This window comes from Coregonus lavaretus, assembly GCF_964263955.1.
Source record: "Coregonus lavaretus genome assembly, chromosome: 18".
Lineage (NCBI taxonomy): Eukaryota > Metazoa > Chordata > Actinopteri > Salmoniformes > Salmonidae > Coregonus > Coregonus lavaretus.
Genome location: NC_140005.1, coordinates 35,945,654 through 35,960,380, shown reverse-complemented (window position 1 = coordinate 35,960,380; position 14,727 = coordinate 35,945,654). Strand labels below are relative to the sequence as shown.

General features: G+C 41.1%; 1 protein-coding gene across 1 annotated transcript in view; it reads right to left on the bottom strand.

Moving 5' to 3' along the window:
* LOC311145851 (actin-histidine N-methyltransferase-like) overlaps window positions 1-14,727 on the bottom strand; it is a 46,548-nt gene that overhangs the window by 30,166 nt on the left and 1,655 nt on the right. Inside the window, exons 2-5 of the mRNA XM_084182187.1 lie at window positions 7,184-7,316; window positions 6,892-6,984; window positions 4,575-4,723; window positions 2,477-2,549 (exon numbers count right to left, since the gene is read on the bottom strand). Of these exons, the coding sequence (XP_084038313.1) occupies window positions 2,477-2,549; window positions 4,575-4,723; window positions 6,892-6,984; window positions 7,184-7,286 (418 nt within the window). The 5' untranslated portion in view covers window positions 7,287-7,316. The remainder of the gene's footprint in view (window positions 1-2,476; window positions 2,550-4,574; window positions 4,724-6,891; window positions 6,985-7,183; window positions 7,317-14,727) is intronic.

Sequence of the window (14,727 nt, the reverse complement as noted above, 5' to 3'; positions counted from 1 at the left end):
TAAGACACACAAACTAATAGTGTAATTATAGAACGCTTGTGGAAAGCAGCATGTCACCAACATGTTGTTGCATCCATCTGACCATGCAGAGTGAACGGCAAGAAAGCACTTGTGACCAATGGTCCCTCTAATTTTATCCAGCACTGAGCAATTTCAGGTCTGCTGAGCGCAAACTTGAACTTTGTGAAAAATCTGCGCAACTTCCAGCGCTTTGAACACTGAGGCTGTACCCGCTTTAAGTTACAGTTTTAACAGTGGCCAAGTAGGATACTGTGGCTATTCGATCATAATGTAGGCCTACCAGTGGCCTATCATAAAAAACAATGGAGAAAATGCATCCCATAACATTTGAACATGGAAATAGCTGTTCTATCATTCAGCCTACTGTAGCAGCCAATGTGTGGTGTTCAATATAGGCCTACATTCCATGAGACTTTTGAAAAAAACATGCAGGGCTTGACATTAACCTGTTTATCCACTTGTCCTTCAGACAAGGAGGTGACTGAAAATGTTGTGTTGTTTGATGTAAGACACCACTTTACAAAATAAAACACATTATTATTCCCATACCATTATTACAGAGAATCAGACAAATTATGCTACCCTCTGCCTATTGGCTACTTAGCTTATTCAAGCCTGTCTCAAAATACAACACTGCTCCTTTAAGACAAAAAAAAAAGCTCTTTACCTGACTCGCTTTTCAAAGACGTCTAGAAATGTACACGTTTTGTGCTCTTATAGGAAGCAATCTCTCCCCTAATGCTGACTACAAATTATCTATATCTGGGCTAAAAACTCACTAACTAGCAAAGGATATGAACAAAATGTGCACGTGGCTACATGCAGCGCTCGCTTAGATCTCAAAACAAGCGCATTTACTCACAACCGCACATGCTGTAAACACCAGTTCAAAGTAAATGGCACAGATCCATATATGGCAATGGTCTATATGCATATAGGCCTACTGCAGCTCTGATTGGTTATGCCACACCGGTCTGTGTAGAGTACAGGCTGAGTCATGCATGTCAATGCAATAGAATCCTACTCAGATGCGTTCTGCCTACAACAAAATATTTTGCATAGTTTGTTTTGTTTCGGTATGTTGCATTGAAAGTGGCTAATATTGTGTTGATTCGATCACAATTGCCACGGTAAAGGGAAACGTTGATAGTGTTAACAGGGAAAACTCTAGAACAGTGGTCACCAACCTTTTCTGAGTCAAGATCACTTTGAGTCAAAGTGAGAGAGGGGAGAGAGCAGCAGACGGAGGGTCCACCTCAACATCCCTCTGCTCTCCCTTTCCTCCACTGCCTCTCAGCATCCCACCGCTCTCCCTTTCCTCCACTGACACTGACCAAAAAGGGACAGTCTTCCAGCTGATAGCAAAACTCAAGTCGCACCACATCATTTCTGCCTCATGCACAAATTAATGTTGTTACTCCTATGAACAGAGAAAGTGAAATATTCCTTCATTTAAAAAAAGACCCAAGCCGCTAATAATAACAACAACGTAAGCCTGTAGATACACTTTCCTACTCATTCATTACTGCTGCAGTGCTTGTTGTAGTGCTGAGTGGAAATAGGAAGAATGCGCATTTTATGGCTTATAAAAGTGTTGAATACAAAGTGTTGACATTGCTGGGTAAGAACTTAAACATAAAAACAGCAGCTCTTTGCTGTATTCGTTGACAGTCTCTTTCTAGTCATGGTTTTAAATCTCACAGTATCAACTTTACTGTAGCTTTCTTTTATACCTGCTACTTTACTGCAGACACAGTAATCTGAGCCATCCGATTGGCCAGCGGTAGGCCTATAGTGCACTCGATTTGCTCTCTGGGCCCGCCGGGAAAGCAGAGTTTTTATCTTCAGACACATGAAACGGTTCAAAATGGCAACAGTTTGCCTACCCAGCGCACAGGGCAGCTGAATCCGGAGCACCTACCGCCAAAAGCCTGAGACTAATACAAAAAAATAGGAACACAAGGCTTTATCGTTGGGTTTTTTACAGAAATGTTTGGCGATCGCCCAGGAATGCCTTGGAGATCGTCCACTGTTCTAGAAAGTTGAATGGAAGTTCAATCTCGTGCTTCTCTCTGTCGGCTGATATTTCTTCTGCGCTGTCCTGGGGGAGCTGCGCGGCAGTCTCGGGGCTACTCCGTGCCCGCGCGCAGCTTCGAGGGAACATTGCTTGTGACTCTGTGGTCAATCAACTGCTCTCTCCTTGAGTGACAGGGGGAGGGCTTGGCGTGGGAAACGGCATAAAGTAGGAGGAGAGGGAGAAAGAAAACTCAAGTAGCAACTATAAAAACGGATATAACACGCGCCTGAGTTACGTATCACTTTTAACAAACCAAACATTGAAATACTGTTATAGAAGTGAAAGTAAAAACCCAATACCGGTCTGTGCATCAATACCGGTATATAGTCAAATACGGTATACCGCTCAGCCCTATATGGGCCTTACGTTGCCACTCACCAAGGACAGAGTTCTTAGCCGATTCCACAGTCATCAGCATCTTCCTGGGTATCCACAGAAACAGCTCCTCTGCCTGAGGAAACAAATGTTGTCAGAATGGACACTGACTGACATTGGGAGATTTGCTTGAATTACATGGATGGATCTAAAACTTAGCCCGTGATTTTAGTCCACCCCAGGCTTATTTGAATAACAGCATTCATTGTGCACTTAGTGAAAACTCATCCAAGAGTGTTAGCTACATCATTGAATAAACTCCCACCAACTCACAGAGAGAAATAGGAAGAGAAAGTGCCCTGCAGTGTTGCACGGTATACTGAAACTTCAGTAATTTTTCCATCCCCCTGTTTGGTACTTCTGTCAAATGTGTGTCACGTGATTGAGAGGATCAAGTCTGTCTATCAGCGCAGCCGTTTTATAGCTGGAAGAGGAAAGTGTCTGCTCCACTTATTCATTGCTAAAGCCGTCTGGGCTGCATTATTAGCTCCCCACTCATGCTGCACAGAAGTTAACAAACTTGAATAATGCAACACAGCATGTAGAAATGTTGAAACTGTTCACAAAACAATTTCGATACAGGCTAGAACACTTTTACAATGCAAGACATTACTGGTATCTTCCAGCTTTAATTGCAGGCTAACTTTCTTTGCTAGCTTACAGTGTCAATTCACTACCCTAGTACCATAATGCAAAATATGCGGATTTCACAAGTTGATTGTCAGCAAAAGCGTTATAAATGTACTTTGTCTCCCTCGCCACCAAAAGAAGAGATTACTTATTTTATGCAAATGTTGTTGATGAGTACAATAAAATAATGTTCTCCTAGCAGTTGCTAATAAAATAATACATCTGTAGCCCAATGAAATTAGCATATAATTTTTTGTTTTTGTTTTAACCCTTATTTTACCAGGTAAATTGACTGAGAACACATTCTCATTTACAGCAACAACCTGGGGAATAGTTACAGGGAAGAAGAGGGGATGAACAAGCAAATTGGAAGCTGGGGATGATTAGGTGGCCATGATGGTATGAGGGCCAGATTGGGAATTTAGCCAGGACACCGGGGTTAACACCCCTACTCTTACGATAAGTGCCATGGGATCTTTAGTGACCACAGAGAGCCAAGACACCCGTTTTACGTCCCATCTGAAAGACAGCACCTTACACAGGGCAGTGTCCCCAATCACTACCCTGGGCATTGGGAGAAAATACATTTGACCAGAGGAAATATTTCCTCCCACAGGCCCTCTAACACCACTTCCAGCAGCATCTGTTCTCCCATCCAGGGACCGATCAGGACCAACCCTGCTTAGCTTCAGAGGCAAGCCAGTAGTGGGATGCAGGATGGTATGCTGCTGGCCAGTAACTCAATGTATGCATCGCACACACTCCTATTGAATAATATTCATTCACCTGTATTGTGATTTACCCAGTTTATCAATAGATATACCTTTAAAATAAATTATTACCATTGTTGTTTTGTAGTTAGATTGGTTAAAACAAAGTCAAATTTATTGCATAACTGATTAATTAATGCATAGATGGCTGTCTCAACAAAATGGACATAAAATGTTCAAATGTAATGATATTGAACTCAAAAGATGCCCAATGATTTAACAGAGCAGTAGCTGAGTTTATCTGTATGGATCTTGATACTAAACCTGGTATCGGTATCAAAGTCATAATTCTGTTATCGTGACAATACCAGAGCCCTGGGCTTCATACGAACAGCTCGGTCGGTTTGTTCGATCAGACCTAAACGGCAGCCATTTTAGAACATCAATGAGGGCTGTTTGGTGGGTCATTATGAGAAGAACACCAATAAGAGAGAGTTAGGCCTAGTTTCCTCTGTTGAAATATAATCGAGGAGCTGATCAATCTATTGGTAGTCTATGGAGGAAGCCTCAGGTCAAGGCCTTTCTCTTCCTTAAAAATACATTGGGCGCAATTTTGTTAATTAGATGAACTTGTCCAATAAGAAACTCTTATTTGCATTGCAAAAACGTTTTGCTACAGTGTGCACTAATGAACAAGACCCAAGTGATATGTCACCCTGACAACTGTTGCCATGGACACCGGTCCGGTCGTAGCGACCAACCTTGATGTCCTTGGTGGCCCTGAGGCCGAAGCCCTCGCCGGCGAAGTTAGCGATCTCAAAACCCTCGCAGGACGCTCCACTCTCCTGAGCCCACGCCATCAGCTTCGGGAAGAACTCCTCTCTGCTGCCCTCAAATATCACTGAGATACCTGGGAAAGAGACGGAGAAACACACACACAGTTATGATCAAACTGAGAGTTCTTCCTATTGAATCTATATAGGCCATGGCTCAAATCCAGCTGTGTGTGTGTGTGTGTGTGTGTGTGTATGCCTGTGTAGTAGTAGTAGTAGTACACATTTGACTACATTGTGTGTGTGTGTGTGTGTGTGTGTGTGTGTGTGTGTGTGTGTGTGTGTGTGTGTGTGTGTGTGTGTGTGTGTGTCAGGGTTTCCGTTAGGAAAATGTGGCACCGGACAACGTAACAGGAAGATTTTAATTTACCGGCCATTTGAGAAATGTACCAGACCCATATGCATTGGGTGCATAACCCATTTGGGCATCCACCCACGGAGCTCAGAATGACAGAAATAACATTTAGATTATAGTAATGCATCTTAAAAGAACATGCAACTCATGTAATGAAGCAGCCAATAAAACTTAATTTTCTAAAATTTGCCAAAATGCTATTTGCAGGGGAAAAAACTATTCTAAACAGCACACCTGGGAAAAAAAACATTCTAAACAGCGCACCTTATAGCGGTTCCATATGTGACAGAGATGAAAATCTCTGTTAGAAACGTAGAAAGAGTGGGAATCTAAAGATGCAACAACTAGGATGGGTTGCTAATATGACTAGGATTGTGCGTTTGGCTTTTGGACAATGAAATAAAGTTGATATGAAAACCAATAGAACAGGAGAGAAATGGCATAGTGGTGGGTCCAATAGGGAAGTAAATGGAAATAAATGTAAAAATGATATAACCACTACCGTCTATAAAGAAATACAATTATTCAAAATACTTCACCAGAAAGCATGACTTAGCCACAGAGGAATCGGGGATCATTAGCGTCTTTATATTTTTTGCTGTGGATTGTTTCAAAACACAAGCTCATAGGCCTATACCTATTTGGGAAGCCTGCAATTTGGGCAGCGCGTGTGGCAATAGGCCTAGCTGATTATCGAGTTGCGGCTGTCAGTGAAAAGCATTTAATATGTGTGAAGATAATGTGTCTTGAGTATAAATTTAAAATGTTGAGACAAGAAGGGGAGGGGTGTGTGGTGAAGATATAGGGGATTCTCTCTCTAGAATGGCTCAGCTGTCTCCCACCAATTCTTGTTCATTCATTGTTTCATTGTGTGAATTGTTTACCAGTCATTTACCGTTCTCATTCTCGGAGAGTTCCCAACCTGCTACACTTATAAGAAACACGTTTTGGTTTATTTCACAACAAACATTTACAAGCTTTGTCAATTTTTTCATTGTCTTTTGTTTGGAGTGCTCCATGTGAGCAATGAGCACGTATCTGGTTTCTCTGTCCTGATAATGTTGGAGTGAGCGTGAACATGAGCATGCATAGAAGTACCTGGTCGGCTGCACGGAAAAGTAGCAGAGCGTCTTTTTAACATCCATTGAGAATATATTAAAACTGCAGTTCCTCACAGCAAGCTATTTGAAAAATCTTTCCAACAATTTCGATAAATCACCAATCCTCAGCGTGAAAGAGCAATGGAAGTTATAGGCCTACTGCTGCATTGGCCTAGGGCTATGAGTTGCATGCGCTCATTTTAGCCAACAATGGATCACTGTTGGTTCAGGTTGGTGATCTCGCATTAGTTGACTTTTAAACTTTTAGATGTATTATTTTAATTCCGATTTTTATGATTAACCACATGACAATGATTTTGATCAACAGAAATTTTAGTATTGAAATGAAACTATTCCACGAAAATGTGCATATGAAAATCATAACTGGCCCACAGAACGGTAGAAATGGTAAGATAAATTGTAAGCTTCCCCAAACTTTAAACTCACATGCAGCTTATGAAGTCTTTAAATACTTGCCTCATAATATGAAATAAAAAAATGCAGGTTTCAAACAATTAAGCATATTTTCAAAATGAACCACATGAATGGTGAATGGGAGGTGCGCTTCAATTACTAGTTGAGAAATACAAATATTAGCCCTCTTTAAATCGTACACCAAAACTGTTTTTAACACACGATTGCATTTGGAATTGTTGCGCAATGGATGGTCTTATTAAAGCCATTGTTTTACTCCAACAGCAGCTGGCGAGCTGCAGGGGAAATCCCACTTTTCATTTACTTATTTCTTGGCCAAAAGCCAGCTAAAGGAAACCCTGGTGTGTGTGCATACCTTTCTGTTTCTTCCTGATCTTCTCCACCAAGCCTCGTATCTGGACGTACTCCTCCCACTCTTTCCCTGGAGAAGGGGCAGCACTGCTGCATTCTAACGGGACATACATGGGGAAACCTCACATTATAAGTAACATAAGGTAATCCCATAGGGCCTGTTTCCCCAGACACAGATCAAGCCAAAGAACTTTCCATGGACACAGAATCTCAATAGAAAATGTTTCTTAGTGTTATGAGCCCTTGTCAAAAGTATTACACTATATAGGGAATAGGGTGGCAGCCCAGCTACGTACTCAGTAAGAGCTCTGATATGAGGTTCATCATCTCTTTGGGGGAGACCACGGCCATGGCGCCAGTCCCCGACTTCTGAATCTTCACTCGACTCTTCTTTCCCATGGTGCAGCTGGACAGAGAGCAGGACAGGGACTGGGGATGAGAGACAGACAGCACAAAGTAATTCACTCATCTAAAGCAGATTCTTGGGAGAGAAGACACATTACAAAATCACTCATCTCTGTTAACCCCAAAGTAAAATCTTTGTTCAGCTGCGTGATTAACGTCGGTGTTCATACGTGTTAGAAACTGAGAGTTCCGGTAAAAACATGTCTTCATCCTCACAAGAGGAAACACTCAGCCAAAGCCCCCTCCCCACACGCCACCCCTTCCGATCCATGTGGGCACATGCGAAACACTAGAGGTGAAGCAGTTTAGGCACTGCCTTCACCCAATCCTGATACGTCCAGATAACCAGTGACCAATTATTATTATTTTTTATTAAAAAAGGGATTTTCGTATCTCACACATCCCATTAATCTCTCAGTCTACAAGCAGAATCTGCCCACGGGAGATTACAAAATTAAATTTCTAAATCAAATCCATTTTTTTTGTCCAGAGTCGTATTCACTAGTCACCACCAAACGGAAGAAAAAAAAGAATTGAAACTAGGAGGGATAGACTACCTAAAAATGTCCAATAAGAAATGTGCTTTCCCATAGGGCTGTGACAGTTATGGATGAAGATCGCGATGAAAATAACTTTTAAAACCGTTTAAAATAGGCCTACATTCATTTTTTATTCATTTTTATTAAATTTATTTTCATGTAGATAAACTTGACCTAATAGCGGGAGTGTTTACTAATGATTATAAGCAATTGTTTTGCTAACTTAGTCTGTCTATTAAAACGGTCTACATCTCTTCCTCTTTCCAAATGTCGTTTGATGCTCAAGCAGCTAATCCGCTAGATGGGGGCGCTAGCCTATAGGCTATGGCACTTCAGGAAAATATCATATTTGATGTGTGGACTTCCTTTTATACAATGCACGTTTTCATTGCTTGCTAGTAAATAAATAGGTCTTCTTTTAAAAAAGCTTGGATGTGTCTGATTATTCATTAATTATTCAACAGCAGTCAACAACATTGTTATGGCTCTGAGGCCTATAAGGCGCTAATGTTGAGTCAAATGGACAATACGCCAATCCGATCCAACCTGGCATGGTATACCTTGATACGGAATATTTTCTTAATTTATAGACTAATCAACGCTGATAAATAGGCTATTGACATGTTGTGTGTATTTGTTTCTATGTTAATGATTGTCAATTTCATCTTCATACTATCACATAGCTGTCTCTCTACCCTTCATACTTTCCTTGTCAATGTATTATCTTATAGCCTACTTTCGGAAAGCCTAAGGTTTTTTATACGTTTTAAGGAAAGGAGAAATACAGTTGAAGTCGGAAGTTTACATACATCTTAGCCAAATACATTTAAACTCAGTTTTTCACAATTCCTGACATTTAATCCTAGTACAAATTCCCTGTCTTAGGTCAGTCAGGATCACCACTTTATTTTAAGAATGTGAAATGTCAGAATAATAGTAGAGAGAATGATTTATTTCAGCTTTTATTTCTTTTATCACATTCCCAGTGGGTCAGAAGTTTACATACACTCAATTAGTATTTGGTAGCATTGCCTTTAAATTGTTTAACTTGGGTCAAATGTGTCGGGTAGCCTTCCACAAGCTTCCCACAATAAGTTGGGTGAATTTTGGCCCATTCCTCCAGACAGAGCTGGTGTAACTGAGTCAGGTTTGTAGGCCTCCTTGCTCGCACACACTTTTTCAGTTCTGCCAACAAATTTTCTATAGGATTGAGGTCAGGGCTTTGTGATGGCCACTCCAATACCTTGACTTTGTTGTCCTGACTTTGTTGTCCTTAAGCCATTTTGCCACAACTTTGGAAGTATGCTTGGGGTCATTGTCCATTTGTGTGTGAAATAATCTGTCTGTAAACAATTTTTGTAAAAATTACTTGTGTCATGCACAAAGTAGATGTCCTAACCGACTTGCCAAAACTATAGTTGGTTAACAAGAAATTTGTGGAGAGGTTGAAAAACCACCAACCTAAGTGTTTGTAAACTTCCGACTTCAACTGTGTTTGCTTGTGTCTGACATACGCTGGTGGCTTTGATTGACGGGTCCTTTTGCGGGGGTGTGTGTGTGTGTGTGAGTTTGCTGATTCTCTCTATATGTCCATTTAGAAAGTTTCCTAAAGTAGCCTGTCTGGACTCTCTCCTTAATAAGAACCAAACACTCCTGTCATAATTTCATCTTGTAAAAGGCCTATTTTCAGTAAAAGACCCTTTCTCACCAAGTCCGTTAATGTCGTCCGAATAATTAAGAAGAAAAAAATGTATACAAGCACGTCTCGTTTATGACACCGTTCACACCAATTGCGAAATAGCCGTCAATTATTTATTCAGAACACATTCTATTTTAGCATCTTTTCGCATGCGAAAATAAGTTGTTGACCAATATAAATTGTTATCTGGCACACTGCCACTGACAGGACTGTGGGTCGTTGTGTGAATTCATTAATTAATAAATTTCTCTCTGCCTGTTCTTTACGTTTGCAATGCATCAGTGCAGTAAGGTCTCAATTTAGCCAAAGTGATCGCATCACACAAGAGCTAGGCTACACGTCGCTCTTGCCAATGTAGCCATTTTATAGCCATTAAGCATGCAAGAGGATTGATCAATGCTTCTCCTTGAATAGGCCTAGGCCTATTCGTTTTTAAAAATTGCTCGAAATAAGTTTCAAACTATATTGCTGTTCATTGTCTATACACTGAGTGTACAAAACATTATCTTTCCAGGACAGGTGATGTCACCTGTTAAATCCACTTCAATCAGTGTAGATGAAGGGGAGGAGACAGGTTACGGGTGAATGGGCAAGACAAAAGATTTAAGTGCCTTTGAACGAGGTATGGTAATAGGTGCCAGGTTTGAGTGTCTCAAGAACTGCAACACTGCTGGGTTTTTTTACGCTCAACAGTTTTCCGTGTGTATTAAGAATGTTCCATCACCCAAAGGACATCCAGCCAACTTGACACAACTGTGGGAAGAATTGGAGTCAACATGGGCCAGTCAACATGGGGGGGGGCAACTCAATATTAGGAAGGTGTTCCTAATGTTTTGTACATTCAGTGTATATAGGCCACTCGTTCAAGAGCTAGAAAGAGGGGGAAGAAACAGGCTAGTGGAGTTGCCAGCGGAGATGTGTGAATTGCGCAAGAAGGGAACAGTGAAGACAGAGAGATGTGTAAGTTAGAAATTAATATATTCATTAATGCATCATTCGTATAACCTATACATTTACAGGCCTGCTAAAGTGATTCTAAGCGACCACCTGTGCTATAGGCAAACCTAAGAGACAGAACATTTTTTTACCCTCATCAATAAGTGGTTGCACAGATTTAGATAAAGCACTCACTCAAATTAAAAAAATTGTGACAACATAACCACCCATTGCTTCACTAAAATTGATCAAAGGCTGCTCATCAGGCTATGGACAGGTTGCTATGGACAGGTTGCATGCATGTGTTTCTATTTTGTAATGGTTGTCAATTTCATATTCCTGCCCATCACAGCTGTCTCTATACATCCCCCATAACTTTCCTTGTCAATGTATCTGAAAGGCTACATTGATTTAGCATTATCCTATAATGTAGACTTTTTGATATCCTACAGAAGGGATTTGAAGCTAAGGTTTTTCATATGTTTTTGGGAAAAGACAAATGTGATTTGCTTATGTGTCCGAGTGAGATGCGCTGCAGGCGGCTTTGATCGATGGGTCCTTTTAGGTGGGTGGGTGTGTATGTATGAGTTCACTAATTCTCTATGTCCATTCAGAAAGTTTCCTAAAATAGGCCTGTCTGGACTGCATCTCATTAATCAGATAGAAAAATAGACTTGTTGCAGGATCAGCATGCAGTATGTGCGAGGAATGATGACAGGTGTCAGTTTTGCATTTCCACTCTTATTAAAATGGGGTGCAACTGAATGAAATGTAGTCAAGCTCCTTTCATGATTCATCCTATAGGATGCAAAGCCTATATCCACATTTTTTCAGTGGCATATTATTTTTCCAGTAGTATATGATTTCTCTCATTAACGTGTCCTCTCCAGACACTTTGAACAACATCTTGCCACAGAGAATGACCACAGCAGCATTGATGACGTTATACGAAATGTTTGGAAAAGTGGAAAGAAAAATGCATCGTAGTCGGTGTGAACGGTTTAGTGCGTCAAAATCAGAATCTGTATTTTCTTTGGAATTCCTCTCCAATCTGACATTTCTTAATTTGTATACTAGACTAATATTGTGAGAGAATAATGAAATGCTACTATAATAACAAAGTGTAATGGTACTAGTGAAGTTTCAGAGAAAAGGCACGTGTTTCTTTTGAGTCTGATATGCGGCAATCCCCCCACCCCAATGGTTATGTCGTAGACCGTGTACATTGGCCTGGCCAATTACCGTAACCTCAAATTCCAAGACCGTCACAGTCCTACTTTCCCATTGTAAAATGTTTTGCTACGGTGTACACTTATGAATACAACCCAGGAAACAGTGAACATCCGAGCCCTCATGAGCACAAACAAAAGTTATATTTACATGTAATGACCACTGAAGGCCGTGAGAGACTGCAGAATCTAAACTGGGCCAATCAATGCCTTTAACAGAGGGAGTTGATGTTGAAGCTACAAGGCATAGTGGGTACATTTCACATGGAAATGAAATGCATGTAAAATCGACAGGATATTTTTGTTAATATTGGCTCAATATCAATCCCACATTTCCTTCCTCTACTCTTGGTAGTTCGGGGGTTGAACAGGTAGTCATATATACAGTAGCTTTCTCCAAGAGAAAAAGCTTAAATTTATTCAAGGTTAGTTTAAGCCTAATTACACTACAACCCAATATTTTTTCAACTGTGCTTTAACAGTTCAACTGAGAGGACAGTGTTTCATCACAACAGACAATTACGATAATAACCTAATAACCTGTTGGCCTAATGATTGTCTTTCTGCAGGTCAACACAAGCCTTTCCTGAGAAAACTATGAATAATCATACTAGTCTGCTGTGTCATTCGGAGTAAGGATTGTCATATGCTGATGAGGGCACTGTGCTCAAATTTGGGCACTGGTAGTTCTTGGCTGATAACCTTGTCCTCATGGAAGTGTGGACTAGGCTATGCAATACTGTCCCTGCCTGTAATTAGGGTAATCTAGATTCTAGAGGCCTAACCAATATCTGAGTGTGAACATCCTGGAATGCTCTACTCACTTTTCAGTCAAGTAGTGAGAGAGACTGGTACAGTATCTTATATAGAAGAATGGAGGCAAAGGCATTGCCATGGGAACCTGTGGCTCTGCCAGATGAACACAACAACCTCAAGGAGTCAGCAGAAACAATGGCATTTACACAGAGAGAGGAACTACAGTACAATGCCTGAGGTTCAATGTGATGTCCTACTCTAGTCTACTGACAATACCGTAGAAGTAAAACATTGCACTACTTTAGCCCAGGGTCAAATTAAACATCACCAAGGTAGCTATTTTCTATAACAACAAAGTGTTAGGCTGCTATGTGCTTCACACCGGCATAATGATGGCTTTAAATAGCTAGTCAGGGTAGTGTAGTGTCAACATGCAGTTAGTATTATATATCCGGACTATTTGCACCAGCCATTTTAGGAGTCATGTTTACCCACTCTGCAGCTGCCTTGCGCCCTCTCGCCCTCTCACTCACGTCCAGCTTTCTCTACACACTCACCCCCACCCCTCTCTCTCGCTTGTCATTTTCTCTTTCTTTTATACTCTATCCCACTCCCTCTCTATTCTTGCAGCTACTGGCAAAAGCCAAAAAAAAAATCAGCAACTCAACCACCAGTGCATGAGTCCAAAGTCATTTTTGGCAGTTAGATCGAAACTCTGACCATTTTCCAACAACACATCCACTCTGAAGGGAAATAAATGGGCACTGAGTGTGCCTGCCTTTCACAGACAGCAGCCCCACCGTATCGCCTACATGTGCCAGTTGAAGTAGGGTTGATGCAGCCACACCCTTTAGGCTAATTCCAGCTAATATTGGGAAGGGAGTAAAAACAAGAGCGAGAGAGTGGGACGGCTGCTTGTTGAGGCCTTCAGCTACAGGAAGAGAGCAGTGCTGAGTGCTGCCAGTCACTTTATGGCTGCATCCCTACTGGTACCCTATAGTGAACTACTTTTGACCAGAGCACCATGGGCACTAGGGAATAGGGTGCAATTTGAGACAGACACTATGGCCTAGCCAAGAGGAGCTGCAAGCAGGGTGCAGGGCCAGCCAGACAGGGAGGAAAACTGTGTCACAGCACAGTGTGACGTCCAGCGGACCTGCCGTCTTCCTGTTCCTAAAGCTAAGTTCACACACACCATGTGGGAAAATGTAGACTCATCCTGAACCAGAATCTGGGCTTAAAAGGAGACTTTGAATATTGCGATTCTCCTTTAAAGCCCAGGAAGTAGCCATTCAACTTGCCATTTCCCAGCTTAATAATGTCAAAATACGTTAAGGTACTTACCAAAGAATGGCGTTTCGCTGAGCAACTATCGTCATTACTGTTGTTATGGCCGGAATGTACTTCCAAAAAAGGTCTAAATAAAAAGTTGCATGCAACTGAAAGAATTGCCTTGTCTGGAATTAATCTAAGTATTGTTTTTGACCAAGTGTACATGCGCCAACTCCACCTCTTCTGCACCTCCTGCAATATTAGTAATGGAATTAAAATACACTAAATAAAGCCCATCTAGAAATATACAGTCACTGTAAAAACATACCTACATTGTCTACTTAATCTACTTACATGAAATATTATTGCATTCCATGTAGCGCCGGTGAAACAGATTGATATGACCACCATTCACTGTTGTAGGTTATAAAATCAATGACCTTTTCTGCTGCTGGATCAGCCAACCAGTAATGGGTTATTTTATAGGAGGTGCAGAAGAGTTGTATTTGGCACATGTGCACTTGGTCAAATACAATATTTAGATTAATTCCAGACAAGGCATCTTTTCGGTTGCATGTAACTTTTTATTTAGAACTACATCCCGGCCATAACAGCACTAATGACAATAGTTGCTCAGCAAAAGTCCATTGTTTGGTATGTAACTAACATATTTTGACATTAAGCTTGAAAAGGTCCTCTGTAGCTCAGCTGGTAGAGCACGGCGCTTGTAACGCCAAGGTAGTGGGTTCGATCCCCGGGACCACCCATACACAAAAATGTATGCACGCATGACTGTAAGTCGCTTTGGATAAAAGCGTCTGCTAAATGGCATATTATTATTATTATTATTATAAAAGCTGGTGAATGGCAAGTTGAACGGCTGCTTCCTGGGCTGAAAGGAGAGTCGCCATATTCAATTATCCTGTAAACCCAGATGCTGGTTCAGACTCATCTCAACTAGACTGGTCCTGATTTTGTCAGTTGTAGTCAGATTTTAGAACACT